An 18778-nucleotide genomic window follows, 5' to 3' on the forward strand; every position below is an offset into this window, starting at 1 on the left:
TAAAAATTCAGAAACTAAAACAGTTTCCTATTCCCTAGTTTATCATCCCAAACAGCACCCTCATGGTTATTTTATATACAGCCCAACTTCCCCCCCCCCCCCCCTTCATGGATCCCTTATGTACAGCCTTATATGAACCCCCTCCGCCCCCACAGCAGCTCTGGGCCCCAGGACTTGCCCAGGTATGCCCACTGCTGACACCGGCCCGGCTTTCCTTCCATGTGGCAGCTTACCCACTGCAGGTACGTGTGCAAGATCATTATCAATATCAAGTGCTATGATTTCTTATCCAGAAGTCAGAACAGTTCGAAATTACCAGTACAGGAGACAGAAATTGTCTTATAGACTTTATTATGAGGCTTAATATCTTTACGTTGCTGGAAGAAACTTGCATTTCTCCTGTATAAAAAAAAAAAAAAAGAAAAAAAAGGTAAAATTACATTTCATTGAATATAAAACCATAAAACATATATTGTATCATATAAATCACCATCAAAATCAAGTATGATAAACCGGGGACACTAAGGGTGATGCCACACGTGGCGTTTTGAACCCGTTTTTGGTCCGTTTTTAAGCAGTCCGTACAAAACCAGAAATGTGTTTTTAACGGACTGCTTAAAAATGGACCAAAAAACGGTTTTAAAACGCCACGTGTGGCATCACCCTTAGACCAGTGAATGTCCAACTTACATCACACTCCCAGCATGTGCTGGCTGGGACATCTGGCCCGAATGCTGAGTAACCACAAGTGAATACTGCAGGTCTGTCTAGTTCCAGATATCAGCTTTATCTTACCTTTTACACAGATTATCGCCGTGTGCCTTCGGTTAAAGATAACCATTAGGCTAAAAACGCACAAAAATGGTTGGTCCGTAAATCATGGACCATGCGCTGGCCAGATTTCACACACCGACCACAGTGCTGAGGATGGGTCACCCAGCATCGTAGATAATACAAGGAGTCCCTGCTTCCCTGTCCCTTGACAAAGACCTGCTGTGGTTGCAGGCCAGGTAATAGTTTGTCCCTCCAGCCTCCCACACTGCATGTACTTTTGCAGTTTTGGCGTCTATTTCCCTTATTATTTCGAGCTTCATTCCTTCAGTGTTATTCAGACTATATTGTTTTTATGCGAGTTTAACATCTATTTAACTGTATTGTCTTCACACTATTGTTATGTATACTTTTCATTTCGGACCTATTACCTGGCATGCATTTGCTCTTTCTGAGATGCACTCTATTTAGATATATTTTATTGTTTCTATATTGAATACAGATTATTCTCATATTTTGGTTGTATGTGGCCTTGGTTTCTGCATTAATAAGAAAGCACACACCTCCAGTGACGTCTTCCATCTCTGATGTATTCTTCGGGCTAGGTCATATCCAAGTGGTACAATGTAGTCTTTTGGGTCAAATGCATCTGCAATGTCACAAAAATTATTTGGGGTCACTGGTGCACACACATTTGGCCATGTTCACACATTGCAGTGGAAATTCAATTTAAAGGGAACCTGTCAGCAGAAAATGACCTAATAAACCATGATTACCAGTATGTCATCAAGCAGGTGAACAGCTTCTAGATCAGGTTTCTTTCATGGATCAGCGTGATGGCATCATCCAGAAAATCAGGTCTGAAGCAAGAAGTAATTTGGTTGTATAAAGTCACAGAGGCGGAGCGTTTAACGCTGAAGTCAAGCTTTCCTCATTTCAGAATGCCCTCTTCACTGTAATTGTTGCTCCTGCATCCAGACTCATCACTAACCAGATTTCCTTCACTCAGAGGTGAGGAGAGCTTGGACTTCAATGCTGAGCTCTCCGCCTCCATGACTTTACACAACCAAGTTACATCTCACTTCAAAGTTGATTTTCTGAATGATGCCACCACACTGAGCCATTAACCCCTACGGGACACAGCATCTTTTGGCCTAAAGGACGCGGACCCATTTTTCAAATCTGCCCTGTGTCACTATAAGTGGTTATAGCGTGGGAACGCTATGAGAAATCCAGGGGATTTTGAGATTGTTTTCTCGTGACACATTGTACTTCAAATTAGTTTAAAAATTTGGATGAAATCTTTTGCGTTTAGTTATGAAAAAAAACAAAATTTGGCAAAAAATTGGAAAAATTCTATATTTTCAACGTTCTAAATTCTCTACTTTTGATGCAGATAGTCATAGCACCCAAATAAATTCATAACTTACATTTCCCAAATGTCTGCTTTATGTTGGCATGGTTTTTTTAAGATTCCACATATTTTACTAGAATGTTCTGAGGCTCAGAATTTAGGTATCATTTTTCACATTTTTTGTAAAATCACCAAAACCCGTACTTAGATGGACCTGCTCAACTTCTAATTGACACTGAGAGGCCTAAATAATAGCTAGACTCATAAATTACCCCATTGTGGAAACTACACCCCTCAACGTATGAAAAACCACTTTTAAGAAGTTTGTTAACCCTTTAGGTGTTTTATAGGGGTTAAAACAAAATGGAGGTGCAGTCTGCAAATTGTAATATTTTTTCACAATACACTCATTTTGGGTGGAAAATTAAACATTTACAATGGATTAAATGAAAAAAGGCTCCACAAAGTTTGATACCCAATTTCTCCCGAGTACACCGATACCCTATATGTGGTGGTAACCTGCTGTATGGGCGCACGGCTGGGCATAGGAGGGAAGGAGGCGCCATCCAGATCCGATTTGCTATGTCACATTGTACAGGCTATAATTTTTTTCTTTTTTTATTGAGGACCTATAGGGGCTTATTTCTTTTGCCACATGAGATGCACTTTTCTGGTACATAATTTTGGGGCATCTATAGCTAATTGGTGAGATTTAATTAAAGCTTTGTTGGTGGAGGAAATGAAAATCGTCAATTTTTAGGAACATTTTTATGTGGGTTTTTTTTGGCCGTTAACCATACCATAAAAATAGTATATTATTTTTATTCTATGGGTCGCCACGATTACAAAAATACTTCATTTATATATATTTTTAATTTTTTCCCATTTTTACTGAATAAAAAGTAATTTGGCAAAATTGTTGTTAATTTTAGCATCACCGTCTTTCATATGCATAACTTTTTTATTTTTCACCTCACAAATCTGTTTAAGGGCTTATTTTTTGCGAGAAGGATTGTTCTTTTTAGTGGTCTTATTTTAGATTGCGTAACTTTTTTAAATCACTTTTTAGAGCATTTTTAAAGGGCATTAATAAAAAATCATCTTTTTTTCAGAGAGAGTTTTTTGAGGTTGTTTTTTACGGGGTTCACTTTGCGGATCTAATAACGATTCTGTTTTATTATGCAGATTGTTACGGACGCAGGGATACCAAATATGTGGGGGTTTTGTGTATTTTATTCAATTGTACTGAATAAAAACTAATTTGGAGAAAATCTTATTCATTTTAGCATCACCATCTTTTCATATGCATAACTTTTTTATTTTTTGGCTGACAAATCTGGTTAGGGGCTTATTTTTTGCGAGAACAGTTGTTCTTTTTAGTGGGCTTATTTTAGAGTGCATAAAATTTTTTAAATCACTTTTTAGAGCATTTTTTATAGGGTATTAATTAAAAATTATCTTTTTTTCGGAACGTTTTTTGCGTTTTTTTCCTCCGGCGTTTACCGTGCGGGTCCAGTAACAATTCTGTTTTATTATGCAGATTGTTACGGACGCGGCAATACCAAACATGCGGGGGTTTTTTGTGTTTTTATGTTTTTTATACTTTATTAAGTGTTTTTATGGGAAAGTGACATTTTAGGGGCTTATATTTTTATGTATTTATTTTTTATTTATTATAATGTGTAGTGTTAAGTGTTTTTGCATAATTTTACTTCTACATACTTGAACTTAAACCAGTGATACTCTGATCACTGGTTTAAGTCCAATACACTGCTCTACAATACTATTTTATTGTAGAGCAGTGTAAACTGTCTGGTGGTGCTTGCGCATGCTCAGACAGTTTGCAGTCAGACCCGGAAGGGTTCTGGCTGCCATGGAAACCGGGCAGCTCCGGGGCACATGCCAGTCCTCGGAGCTGCCCAGGAGAGGATCGGATCCCCCGGTAAGCGGCACGGGGGATCCGATCCATAGGGGGAAGACCCTTACGGAGTCGGCTCCGATCGCGGGTGTTAGCGCAGGCTGTCAGCTGTACTAGACAGCTGACAGCCGCTGCTTCTGGTACCGGCTCCGTTCGTGAGCCGGTGCCAGAAGCAGGACGTTATAGTGCGTCCTGGTGCGCTAAGTATCTAGCCACCGGGACGTACTATAACGTCCTGGTGCGCCTAGGGGTTAAAGAAACAAGATCTGGAAGGTGTTAATCTACTTCAGAACATACTTGTAATGGTTGATTAGGTCAATTTCTGATGACAGGTTCCCTTTCAGCGCATTGGGGAAGAGCTGTTACTGAACACAGATGCAGTTAGAACTAAACTCATGTGTAGCAACACTGGTAAACACGACACAACACTTGGTGCTAGTTTAGGTCTAAATGCGTCTTGCTGTCAGCCGGTCAGGCTTTCATCATGGTGTCCGTTATCTTAGCGTAGCACAAATTTGGTTCAAAACCTTTGATCTGTGGTGGTTCTTAAAGGGCCTCCGATACAGATGTGACCGAACCCTAAGCAAGCAAATGTGCACTGAAGGTTGCTGAACAGAATTGTTGCCGCATAAATTTTCTTTACCTACAACCAAACAATTGGACAACATGTCCTCACAGCTCAGCTCTGGTTATCGCCATCTGTGTCATCAGACGAAGAAACATTCACTTTCTGCAACCCACTACATGTGGGAATCACTCATAGTTACATCAAACTGAGCCGACCCGCTACGATGCGGAAGAAAAGAACCTGTGGGTGGTTTAGGGCCCCAAATTGCGATGACAGGTTCTCTTTCAAGGGCTTGTCTCAACATTTGAGTTATCCACCGCATAGGGGATAACAAGCTGACCGGTGGGGGTCCTAATGCTAGTTCTCCATCAGGAGAACTAATTTCCTAGTAATTGAATGGATTGGCATGACACACCCTCGTATTGTTTCTTTAATATGACACCAAAAGCATATTTCTAGGTGCTAAAGAATCAATGATAAGTGGCAGCTTCTCAGAAACCAAGGAGTAGTAGCTCTCATGGGGCGGGGGGGGGGGGATTATAGAGAAAATATCCCAGATGAAGGCAACAAGCCAGAAAGGAGCACATCATAGGGTGACATTGTCAGAGTAAAAATACAATAAAAACAACAGGCGTATGGTTCAACTCTCACCTTTCCAAAGATATATTGAATGTAATGGCAGCCGGTATCCTTCCAGAATGGGTCGTCTTCTCACTACCAGGACGCAACTGAGGACACGTGGATTGATAGATCTACCTTGGGTGAACCTCTAGAGGTGTCCAGTGCTCAGTAATAGTGGATGAAGACAGATGTGTATGACATCTATCTTCACTGATGAAACACGTTTAGTCCCGATACACAGGACTTCATCGGGCAGTAAGAGTATAGAGCTTTAAATACACACACAAAAAAAAAAAAATTTGGAAAACCAGGACAGATGGGGGTGGGGAGAAGGCTGTGGTTATGGTCAATGTTTCCTGGTGAACGGATACCCATATCCACATAAGACTAAAACATAAGATGAAACAGCCACAAACAAAAAAAAAATAAAAATATATAAATAAATAATAATAAGGAGGATACATTATGCACACATCTAGCTTCGGACATTGGTACACATAAGATCACGACATAGATGCCAATTCAGACAGTGGAATAAAATAAAAACATTTGGAAACTGTTGGTTACATTTTTACCGAATCCAAGTAAAAGTTTTCAATATAGTACAAAACCGGACCAATCAGAAATGGTGTATAGAGGTTGGTAGGCTCTCGTGGTGATATGTCCCCTAAGGAAACATAGACCATAATTGCGCCCCTTTTTATCTCCTCCATCACAATTGGTCTGGTATTTAAAGCTCTGTTGTCTTACAGTTGCTTATGCCTGATGAAGTCCTGTGTACCAGGACAAAACACGTTGCATCAATAAAGACAAGCCCGGCTCCAGGTTTCAGTAGGCCCCTGGGCAACAGAGCCTTAGTGGGCCCCTTTGTAGAGAACTCATGCGGTAGCATAAAAAAATTCAGAAACCAACAAAATTTTTCCTAGTTTATCATTCGCAAACAGCCCTGTCATGGATATTTTATATACAGCCTCATCAAGGTTCTATTATATAAAGCCCCCCATGGATTCATGATATACAGTCCCCCTGACCAGCGCCAAGTTGCTGAAGACTTGGATTCGGCCATGTGGGCCACCCAAGCAGATCTGGGTTCGGCGCTTGCCCAGGTATGTATGGTGCTGGGCCGGCCCTGTGTCATACACATCTGACTTAATCCATTTCTAATGGGCACCGGAAACCTCCAGAGGTTTACCAAAGGGTTTATCTAGCAATCTAACTGCAGCTTCTAAACTTGACTCATCTCAGGCAAAATATGACTTCTGTTTAAATGGCTTAAATTACACATAAGAGAGGGAATTTTAAAAAAACATTTCATCCTTACATGAGAGGACTTGTTGTTTAATGGGGTAAAATACGGTGACGGGAGATATATATACACACACACACACACACACACACACCTTTTGAGAATAATTTACCTAATTCAACACCCGGGCACCCAAAGAGCTCCACAAGTTGTCTGGCAAATTGTTCTGGTAAACAGAGTCCAGCACAAGACTGTGCCCCAGGAGGGAAACCGGAGTAACTTTTCTTAAGTACAAACTTCTGAGGACCATCTGAGAACTTGAATGTCAGTGGACAGAGGTCTTCTTCATAGATGACAGCTTTGCTTACACTTGCATCTTTAAGCCTACAACTTGGACCTCTACTGGTCAAACAAGCTATACATTCATCACGGACCAAACTTCTCATGACATAATCTTCCGGTAAGTTCTGTGTTGTATACACTGCATCAGTTTCTGGATGAGGAGCAGTTGCTACATTTCCGCACTTGTCTGTCCTACTACTTATTTGGGTTCCTGATAAAATTCTTGGATGTTGAAAAGTTGGTGCCAATTTGTAGATTCTCCTACGGCACCTATGACGTTGTGGAATTGTCTGGTTGGTTTCTACAGAACTTTTAGAATTGTCCCTGATTTGTTGACTCTTGTGTTTAACAATCTCTTTCTCTAGAGGAGGATTCTTCTGTCTTTGGCACCATAAGAGTTTTTGGTTAGATTTTCCATCTTGGTTCTTGTTTACCCTACCTGGAAGTTGATCCATTGACCAGGAAAAAGTTTGAAGCTCAAAGTATTTTACGTCATAAAGGGCCAAAGGTTGTTCTAAGAAAGATACAATAAAGCTATGGTATAGATCAATGCCCTCATTCATTATGTTCTGGTTTCTAGAATGGCTTTGGTCTATAGGAAGTAGACCTTTAGAATGTGCTCGGAGCCACCTGAGGAACGGTCTCACACTATTTGTGCCTTTGTATAACATACCACCTACCACCGCAGAGAGCAGATAGGTAAAAAACAAGTGCTGTCCATGGGAGACTAAACTTTCACTCTTGGAAATTAACTGACTTATACGTCTGTCTGTGAGGTCCATGAGTCTGGACACCATGCCCAAAAATGCAGCCGTACTAATATTAGAGTGGTGTAAGAAAAGTTCTGCTAGACAATCCAATAAATATCCTTCTTTTCCAGAAAAAATCATCTTCACTCTAACTTTCCCGATACCTGCAGCATCTATGATAAATCTTCCCACTTTACAGTAAGTCTCTGTCTGTTCGAGCGCCAAGATCTCCAGTTCTTCATCTTTTTGGAGTGATAAACGGTCTTTATCACTTGCAATTTTTCTTCCAATCTTGTGGCTTTTCTGGTAACGTTTCTTTTTCAGCATGGGTGTCCTTTGAAAGATGAATAGAGAAGTTTTTATTTTTACTATTTATACATTTGTATTACAATATAACTTTTCCATGCCTACAACTTTTATATCTTTTATGTCTGGAGAAGGAATCATGGCACAGTATCTATCCCCACAGGAAAATTCAGTGCATAAAATTTGGACCTCGGCCATTCGACAGTTGTATTTCCCTGACTGGACACTTTAGTAGGACCAGGGCTCCCACCATCGTAGTCAAAATGCTCGGAGTCACTGATGCAGATTAATTTACCTGTTTGCAACAGAATTATTTGCTTACAAAAATACAAATTACCTAAAAGACTTTGTGCCTCATTTATTAACAGTTTTAGACAGTTTGTAGATACTATTACAACCAGTATGAGAAGGCTGGTTGCCCACGAGTGAGAAACTTGGTCCATACACTGGTGAGATTTCCCAGACCAAACCTCTAATCACTAACATAAGCATATCTGTGCAGTCCAGACGGTTCAAGGTTCTGTATGGGAAATCCTTTCAGCGCATGGACTGAGATTCTTGGATTGAACTAACTCATACGCAATCGACCCAATACTGTCTAACTTAGAGGCGCTTTTCAGAAATCTGTCCCACTGTCGTCAAGCAGGACATAAAGGAAACTAGATTACAGTACAGAGCTGTAGTCCAGCAGGGATTGATAGCATCCTATGTGACTATGATGGTGGAAGTCCAGGTCCTGGCCGGACCTTGTGGACTGAATACGACTGTGCTCTTTGTAATGAGCTATTCCACCGTCCCTTCCTTTTGTTCTGAGTGACTGCTGTAAGTATCCAAACAAAATCCTGATACAGCTCCTAGTCTTTACACTGTGCTGCTCCACAGCCCCTCGCCCTCTGCTGAGAGCAGAAAGCTCTTCAGGCTTCTAGCCCCACCCAGAGGCCTTGCAGAGCTGCGGACCTGTATTACAAACTTCACTTTCACAGTCCTACTGCTACTAGAACCTACACAAAGGTATGGCTACACATTTCTAGGGGCACTACCCAACACTGTCTGCAAGCTTTCTATAGTCAGAACTGCTGATGGATTGTATAACGGGAATCTCAGATTTATCATTCAACATCAGAGATTTATTAAATTGGTTGCAGCCTTTGTCAAACTTTCACACACATGTTAAATGTATCTAGACAGGAAAACCTACAGCATCCACTGGCCATTATTATCCATTGCAGCTATGGTACTTAAAATCCATCTTTTGCAAAGCTGTTTGAGAAAAAAAATTTCTCTCCACTGAGTAACAAGACCAGTTTTTCAGTATTGGTAAATCAGATCTAATGGGAAAAAAATTAAATAATGAACACGAAATTAAACGGAAATCTACCATGCGGAATCTACTTTCTAAGCAGCAGCTGCATCACATTTTTCACCAATTTAGGGACACAGCTGCTGCAAAAATAAAGTTTAATGCTTAAATAGGCAATTTAATTTCCAAGGCTACTGGGGGCACAAAGGCTACTCCACGCCCCCAGTAGCCACCACAGACCTGCCTCTACCTGCTCTTGCCAGTACTTCTGGCGCGTCTCCTGTAGCATTTGAGCTCTGCCTAAGTGCAGTAGCTCCTGTTCCGCTGCAGGTGACACCCCTGTTACTGTGGAGCTCTGCGCTTGCTCAGTAGCTCCCATTTACTCTGCAGCCGCCATGCTCAATTGCATGCTCAACAGGCAAGAAAAACGGTCCGGAGCGGGTAGAGACGGGTCTGTAGTGGCTACTTGGGGCGTGAAGTAGCTTTTGCCCCAGAGCGGTCTGAAGCTACTTCCCGCCTCCAGTAGCCTTAGAAATTAATTAGTATATTTAGGCATTTAAACTTTATTTCTGCTCCCGCCCGGACGAGGAATCTACCAAGGGAATCTCTCTGAAAGTAGATTTCCTATAAAATGGTATTGAGACTATTGGCGGCTCATTGGTTAACAATAGCCGGCTTGTTTTCCACAGGATGGTCCAGCTGCCTTTGTTTTATTACTTGATAAATGATTAACGAGAATAAAATTAATAGATTACAATAAATAACATGGAAACACAAAGCTATAGCAAGGGTCATAAAATACCATAAATTTCCATTAATATTTATCTTCCTCAATGTTCAATACAGATTACTAATCATAGTGCCTAGATCTATGAGCTCATCAGGCTTGATTTTGATGGTGGTTTTAATATCAAATATAGGTACATTTTACACATGAAAATATAAGGACTAATGCCTTTACAGGGGTTGGCCACATATAAGAAACATTTAATGGACAAGTACAATCCCCATAGGGTCACCCATATTAAATATACTCTGGTAAACTTTCCCTCCACTGGAAGACCACTCCCAAGTCACGGGTTGGATATCCACATATGGCGCCTTAATTCACCTGTGGTCCACAGGAAACAGGATGTTACAGGAAGTTCAAAAAGAGTCACGTGATCCATGGCTCCTCTCAGCAAAAAGGGAAAGTTTACCTGGGTAACATGGGTGACCCTACTATGATCTCTTCCTCACCCTGGTAAACATTTATCTGGTCAACCCCAATAACTCAAAATCATTTTTTGAGGTTTCTTTAGATTAACTCTGTTTTTTATACTTATACCTTTGTTATTAATTTTCATATTTCCATCAAGAGACTGAGCACATGCAAATATACCATACACAATACCATCTACAACACAATTACAATAAAAAAATAAAAAAGTAAACAACTAAATCACTAAACACAAAGTCTTAACAAGTCACTTACCTCAAATCATGGCAATCCTCGACTAGGAAAGTCTATAAATCTTCAAAGGAATTTGAAACAACTTATCAAATAATATATCAAACCAAAGCAAAATCCCAAAAGTTCATTGCAAAAACAGAATGTAAGAAATCAAGTGAACCATAATATCAGGTATACTTGGAGGAAAAGGTTATTGGCACCTTTGGAATTGTCTGGCTATCTGCTTGTATTTCAATTTTCTAAAATTGATCATGCGAGGGGCTACAAATTTTTTAGATATTTGTTAATTTACAGAAAGAGGTCATTGTGTATAGAGGGGGAGGAGCTAAGCTGTGACATCATCTATTATCAGTAGTGATGTAATGATGGGTCAGTGTTATCTATATAGAGGTCATTGTACAGGGAGGGGGAGGAGATAAGCTGTGACATCATCTATTGTCAGTAGTGATGTAATGATGGGTCAGTGTTATCTATATAGAGGTCATTGTACAGGGAGGGGGAGGAGATAAGCTGTGACATCATCTATGGTCAGTAGTGATGTAATGATGGGTCAGTGTTATCTATATAGAGGTCATTGTACAGGGAGGGGGAGGAGATAAGCTGTGACATCATCTATTGTCAGTAGTGATGTAATGATGGGTCAGTGTTATCTATATAGAGGTCATTGTACAGGGAGGGGGAGGAGATAAGCTGTGACATCATCTATGGTCAGTAGTGATGTAATGATGGGTCAGTGTTATCTATATAGAGGTCATTGTACAGGGAGGGTGAGGAGATAAGCTGTGACATCATCTATTGTCAGTAGTGATGTAATGATAGGTCAGTGTTATCTATATAGAGGTCATTGTACAGGGAGGGGGAGGAGATGAGCTGTGACATCATCTAGTGTCAGTAGTGATGTAATGATGGCTCAGTGTTATCTATAAAGAGGTCATTGTACCAGGGGAGGGGGAGGAGAGGAGCTCAGGGGAGTAAATAGGGAAGGCAGGGCCCTGTAGCAGACTTCTCCATGGGCCCACCTTTCCCTTAAAAATATGTATAGATTTTTGGACACACACTCAATACACATACAATCAAAACACATTTATACTCTCATATATAGACACCTTAGGGTCAGGAAGTAAAGAGTTCTCCTTATGGAGACCAGGGCGCCTTATAGGCATCTGAAAACTTATAGCCATTGATGCTCCACTAGGGGATTGTGGGAAATGTGCATATACGTTTACCACCCTAGACACAGTTATACACTTTTTTTTTTTTTTTTACATACACAAAGTTCTACACTCATAAATACACTTATATACATTAACATGCAGTATACAGGCAGTCCCCAAAATAGATAGGTTCTGTAGGTTTGTTCTTAAGTTGAATTTGTATGTAAGTCGGAACCATATATTTTATAATTGTAACCGTGGCCCGAATTTTTTTGGTCTCTTCATTACACACACATTTGATAACAGTTACAGATTATTATTGTAGCCTAGGGCTAAAGTATAGTAAATTACATACAGAATATTCACACGTACATACAGTATATGCACATACACAAAATAAACATACATACAGCATATATACACACACACACAAAGTCTTCCTAGCTCGGGTGTCACAGGCCACAGATCTGACCTTCATACAGCCTAGTAGCTGACCACATAAGAGATTTCTAGTCCTGCTCGACATCTGAGCTGCTGGTCCAGCTGTGTACTCTGCAGGATGTGCATTGTTATACATACAGTATTATCCTGTAGAATGTGCAGTATGTGTATATAATGGTCCATTTCTAATTGTAACTTAAAGAGAGGATATCTCCTGTTCTGTGAAGCTTAAATACACAACCAAGAAGATTTACTATGACACCAAAAATTGTGTTTCTAGGTGCCAGTCCGTCAGCTGAAGGCAGAATATAGAAGAAGCTGCAGGTAAGTATTAGTGTACAGAATTGCAGAGGTACTTGCACACTCTGCATCTGTAGCTGGATTTGGGGAAAAGGGGGGGGGGGGGGATGATGCTGTACATATTTGGAACATGTTTTGGTAAAATTGTATTAAATTTTACTACTTATTAAAAAAAACTTTAAATCAGATCAACAAAAAATTATTATTTTCTCACATTTGTAATCATTTATTGGCTAATTTTATGAAAAAAAAAAAAAGTGTAACAAAACTATTCTATTAAAGGGAACCTGTCACCAGGAGAGCCATTTTTTAGCACTCCCCCAGTCCCCGCAGAGCATAGTACATACACTGCCAAAGTGTTTTTGTATAAGAAATAGGTTTTACAGAAAAAAAGATATGTTATATTGTACCTTTCATTAGCATCTGCTGTGTGACTAGGCAGTTGCCCAATGGGAGGGGCTGGAAAGGAGCAGTTCCCCCCCACCCTTGGGAAACATGTGACCTTTTCAAATATATGAATAACTCCCCACACTCGGGATTGGCTGTAGAGGAGCAGGGGGCGTCGCTAAGCCAAGTGATGGGTGTTTTCATATATTTGAAAAGGTCACATGGAGAAGCTGTTCTCCAAGGGTGGGGGGGGGAACTGCTCCTTTCCAGCTCCTCCCAAAAGGCAACTGCCTAGTCACACAGCAGATGCTAATGAAAGGTACAATATAACATATCTTTTTTTCTGTAAAACCAATTTTTAATACAAAAACACTTTGGCAGTGTATGTACTATGCTCTGTGGGGACTGGGGGAGTGCTAAAAATGGGTCTCCTGGTGACAGGTTCCCTTTAAGTCATAGTCTAACAAGTCTTTAAAAAAAAACAAAGTAAAAACTGTTTTGATATGGAAAGCTTTTCCAGAGATAGTTATTTAAAGAAGCATAGAACTGTAAAAATTGAGCTGGACATTCAGGCAATCGGCCCTTGGGCAGGGAGGGGGGAGAAATATGGGAAAAAAAAAAATTCAAGTCCACTTCCTTTCTATAGAACACATAAAAAACGTAAACGAATAAAACCATAAACATGCTAAGTAACCTGGCATCCTAAAATGTCAGATTTATCAAAGTATAATAACAATCATCTCATGCAGTGAACATTGCAAGGAAAGAAAAGGTCCAAATTGACACTTTTTCACCATTTTGCCTACCATAAAAATGTGTCCCCAGAATGGGATCAATGAAAACCTCTCATCCAGCAAAATGAAAATACACCTTCCAGAGCGGCTATTCCTGATGTTTCAGCTAAAGGTAGCAATTTAACCTTCCCTTTTCTGCATTTTAGCAATACAGGCAGTCCCCTACTTAGAACACCCGAATACAGACGACCCCTAGTTACAAACGGACCTCTGGTAATTGGTCATTTACTGTATTTTAGCCTTAGGCTACAATAATCAGCTATAACAGTTATTAAATATGTCTGTAGTTAAGCTTTATTGTTAATCCTGGTTCTAATGACAACCCAACATTATTAAAATCCAATTGTCACAGAAAAAAAAATTCTGTCTGGGATTACAATTATGAAATATACAGTTCTGACTTGCATACAAATTCAACTTAAGAACAAACCTACAGAACCTATCTTGTAAGTAACTCAGGGGACGGCCTGTATTCTGTATAAGTGATCATGCCCCATAGGTAACTACTAGAAGCACCCATGAAACCTAAAAATGGTTTAAATGTTCCCTCCAAAACATATATAAATTAATAAATAGTAGTTTAGCTTCTTCTCATGCGTCTCTCTCCTCTCTGAGCTTATTCTTTGTCCTTATTACATACTGATCTAACATTGTTTCACATTCCTCTACATTTTCTTACCTCATATGTAAATACATTGCTCCCAGTAATTGCTGCCACATGTACGTCCCCGTAGACGGCAATAGCGGCACGGCGGGGATACGGTGGCAACGATCCGGGCCGCACACCGCAAAAAGATAGAGCATGCTCTATCTTTCGGTGTGCGGCCGTGAGCCACTGTTTTCTATGGAGGGAGGAGGGGCCACCTCCTCCTCCTCTCCAGCACACGGTGGGCACACCGCATGTGAATGTACCCTTACTTATACAGGCGGTCCCCTACTTAAGGACACCCAACTTACAGACAACCCATAGTTACAGACAGACCCCTCTGACCTCTGGTGAAGCTTTCTGAATGCTTTACTATAGTCCCAGACTGCAATAATCAGCTGTAAGGTGTCTGTAATGAAGCTTTATTGATAATCCTTGGTCCCATTACAGCAAAAAATGTTTAAACTCCAATTGTCACTGGGGACAAATTTTTATTTGTCTGGATCTACAATTATAAAATATACAGTTTCAACTTACATACAAATTCAACTTAAGAACAAACCTCCAGACCCCATCTTGTATGTAACCCGGGGACTGCCTGGTATAGACATTAAATTCTAGCAAAAAAAATAATAAATAATATCTTAAACCTATTAAATATATAACAATAATTGTCCAATTTGGTAAACACCCCCCAAAAAATGTCCAAATGTACACACTGAAAATAATATGATCAAAAACCTGTTTGGTCCAAAAAAAAAAAAAAAAGTCAGTAATTCCCACAAAAAAAAAAAAAACAAACACTTTACACAGCTCCATAGATAAGTATGAAAATATTGCAAAATTATTTCACCCCAAATATACAACAATAAATACTAATGTGCCAGAAAGGTTAATCTAACCTAGATCAATGTTAGTAGCAAAGTATGCCAAGAAACCCTAAGTAATCCTCTCAACTATACTAGGAAGGTCATCACACAAGAGAAACAAGAGGAATAAAGGTGCAAGCAATACGATGTATAGAAAATAAATCAATAAACTTTATTAGTCACAATACATAAAAGAATATCCATTATAAAAGTATAGCTACAGGAGACAGAGGTTTACATAACCAGGAACCACAAGAGCATGATATAGTAAAGGACAGTTATTGAGTGTGCCCATCCGGATCACAATGATATCCCCCAAATCGCTATAATGAATTAGCTATTAAATTGTGTGGTGGGTACATCTAATATGCAGCTGTGAGCCGGATATTTGTGACCATGGTTTACCTGTCGTGTGAGATCCCCCACACCACGCCATCATTACATACCAGAAACCAAGCAACAATCAAAACAATTAATTTCTCCCGGGGACTTTGCTCCAAAGAAGGCAAAGACGATAACATTGGCCGAACGGCGTCATCCTCATGGATATTTTAGAAAAAGGAAGAACAGTCACTGGACAATACTACAGTGAGTTATTGGACCGCTTCGACAAAAAATTGAAGGAGACACGCCCACATTTGGCAAAAAAGAAGCTGCTGTTTCACCACAATAACGCACCAGCACATTCATCCAGAGTGGGCACCGCCAAACTGCATGAATCGCGTTATGAATTGCTGCCGCAAAGGCAGCTGCTTGGGGTGACGAAAACAGCTGTGGGAGCAATGGGGGGGGGGGGGGGCATCGAAATGATCACAAGAACGAAAGAGCAAAAATCCCAGAACCACAGAGGGGAGCTAGTAACTGACCTGCAGAAAGCTGGGACCATACCAGACATGTCTCCTGCTTATGCCAGTACATATCCAGGACCATCTGAAGTTTGCTAGAGAGCATTGGGTGTCCTGGAAGAGTATTGGGAGAATGTCATATGGTCAGTAGCACTGTTTGGTAGAAAAACTGTGTTTGGAGGAGAGTGAATGCTGAGTAGCATCCAATGAATACCCCATACCTACTGTGAATCATGGGTGGGTGGGGGGGGGGTCAACGTCATGACGAGGGGCTGATCCGTGTACATGAAAGAATGAATGGGGCCGTGTAACCTGCGATTTTCACGGCAAACCTCCTTCCATCTGCAAGGGCACTGAAGATGACATGTGTCCGGGTCTTTCAGGATGACAATGATCCCAAGCACAAGGTCAGGACAATGAAGGAGCGGCTCCGTAAGAAGCATTTCACAGTCCTGGAGTGTCCAAGCCAGGCTCCAGATCTCACCGCCATAGAAAATCTTTGGAGGGAGTTGAAAGTCTGTGTAGCCCAGTGACAGCCCCAACACAACACTGCTACAGAAGAGATCTGCATGGAGGAATGGGGCACCATACCAGCAACATTGTGTGCCAACCTTGTGAAGACTTACAGAAAATGTTTAACATTTGTCATTGCCAACAAATGATCTATAACAAAGTATTGAGATGAACTTTTGTTATTGACCAAATACTTACTTTCCACCATAATTTGCAAATACATTTTTTAAAAATCAGACAGACAATGGAATTTTCTGAATTTCTTTCACATTTTGTCTCTCATAGTTGAGGATCTACCTATGATGTCACTTACAGGCCCATTTCATGTTTGTGTCAGAACTTGCACAATTGGTGGCTGTCTAAATACTCCCCCCCCCCCACTGTATGCCTGCATAAACCATATGATTGACCAGCCAACAGCCATAATTGTTATGAGCGGCACACAGGTACAATACAGGGGTTTATTATGGACCATTCCAAGGTAAGTCAAGCAAAAGGTTTCTACATCATAATAAGGTGCAGTGCTCCAGAAGGTAACGCTCACCAGAGAAGATCTCCCACACCAGTGAACCCGAGTGCTCCAAGTCCTGCTACAACCCTGGAATATGAATACCCTTTTCACAGTCCTGCTGCTACACAAAAGGTATGACTACACAGATCTCCAGGGCCAAGACCTTACTCTATCTGCAGCTTTGTATGGTCCATACCGCTTGTAGACTGTAGACCTTGGAAGTCTCCTATGTTTATGCCTCCAAAAATATAGCTCTACACAGAATCTTTTCAACCTCGTGTCGGGTAATGGAGCTTAAAGGAAACCTGCAGTCAAAGCATGATAACCCACTTACTCATAGATCCAGGCACTGTGACTGTGGTAATCATATTATATTCATTAACCATGGCTTCCTTCACTCTAAAATCATCTTTTAAAAATTAAGCTAATGAGCCTGAAGGGTTCTTGGGGGGCATTACCAGAGCACCTCCTTGCTGTATGTTCATAGGATGTTACACTGTGCAGAAGCACTTTCCACTCCCGCCTTCCTGCTGTAATTTCCCACCGTGGGAGGGGGTGCTCCTGCACAGTGTAACAGTCTTTGAAGCTGGAGCACACAGGGGCTTTGGTAATGGCACCCCATAGCACTTCTGACTTAATTAGCATAATCATTTAATAAAGTTGATTTTAGAAGGAAGGAGGCCATGGATAGCAAATATAAGAAGATCACCACACGGTGTCTGCATCTGGTTTACCATGCTCTATTTTGATAGTAGACAACCCCTAAGGGTCATTGTAATAATATATCATTCACCGTTATAAATCGGATGGCTATAGACATTTGATTCAAAGACATTTATTTCCAATAGGTAAAATAAATTATGATACATTTCATATACAGACTAGCACTGAAAATGTTATCAGCCGAGTTCAGTGGCTTCTTTTTATTATTAGGGTTTGTTTTTTTTTTGTTTGTTTTAATTAATGAAAAATGTTTTCCCGGAAAAAGTCTTAAAAATACTGTGCTGTTGTCCGAGAGATAAAATCAAATAAAATAGATATTTTTAAAACGCCTTGTTCAATGAAAATATGAGGAATTAAAGGGAACTTACCCTGAGAGTCTTATAAAAATGCTCATTTACAGAATACGGTTTGGGCCGGCACCATAACTTATCTAAAACAAAAAACGTATCGGCGACAAAGCCGCCAGCAAACACTGTGATCAGGAAAATTAGAAAGAAGGGACAAATGAGGCGCATGCACATGGAAAGGATGCTCTGTCTGCAGAGTATTGCCCTCCTGTATCTCATGGCCATTTACTGCTAGCGCAACTATATACCGAGGACCGTCATCTGCTATGGAATGATGAGCTGCTATATGAACAGTCAACAGAGGCTCCCCACCTCGGCCGGGCCTCTGGGGGTGGGCGATTAGGGCGAGCATGACGAGGTTCCACCGCGTTCATGACTACGGGGACAGTCATTTCATGCTCGTAGCGTTCCAACATCTGCGAGATCTTGTCACGTGGGACTCTGTGCGTGTTCCTCCTGAGAAGAGAGAAATTACTGTATTGACTTCAACCGGTAGTAGAATTGTGAGTGCAGCTCTGTGGAACAATACAGGCTATAACTATGATGTGGTTGGGGGCTTATGTTGTGTTATTTAATATAGGTGTACTTGTTAGGTTTTACTCATACACGGGTGCTAGGTA

The 18778-nt window shown here is 40.6% G+C and overlaps 1 protein-coding gene across 6 annotated transcripts in view; it reads right to left on the reverse strand.

Annotated features, from left to right (window-relative positions):
- Window positions 1-314: 314 nt before the first annotated feature.
- Window positions 315-18778, reverse strand: part of LOC140117556 (NEDD4-binding protein 2-like 2) — a 31503-nt gene continuing 13039 nt past the window's right edge. For 3 of the 6 annotated variants that reach the window (XM_072134391.1, XM_072134394.1, XM_072134392.1), the window contains exons 6-9: window positions 18471-18614; window positions 6651-7903; window positions 1335-1420; window positions 315-399 (exon numbers count right to left, since the gene is read on the reverse strand). In XM_072134391.1, coding sequence (XP_071990492.1) covers window positions 370-399; window positions 1335-1420; window positions 6651-7903; window positions 18471-18614 — 1513 coding nt within the window. In that variant the 3' untranslated portion in view covers window positions 315-369. Of the gene's footprint in view, window positions 400-1334; window positions 1421-6650; window positions 7904-18023; window positions 18615-18778 lie in introns of those variants that run through there. The other 3 variants (XM_072134396.1, XM_072134395.1, XM_072134397.1) reach the window with 3 other exon arrangements.

Source organism: Engystomops pustulosus, chromosome 2 (genome assembly GCF_040894005.1).
Source record: "Engystomops pustulosus chromosome 2, aEngPut4.maternal, whole genome shotgun sequence".
NCBI lineage: Eukaryota > Metazoa > Chordata > Amphibia > Anura > Leptodactylidae > Engystomops > Engystomops pustulosus.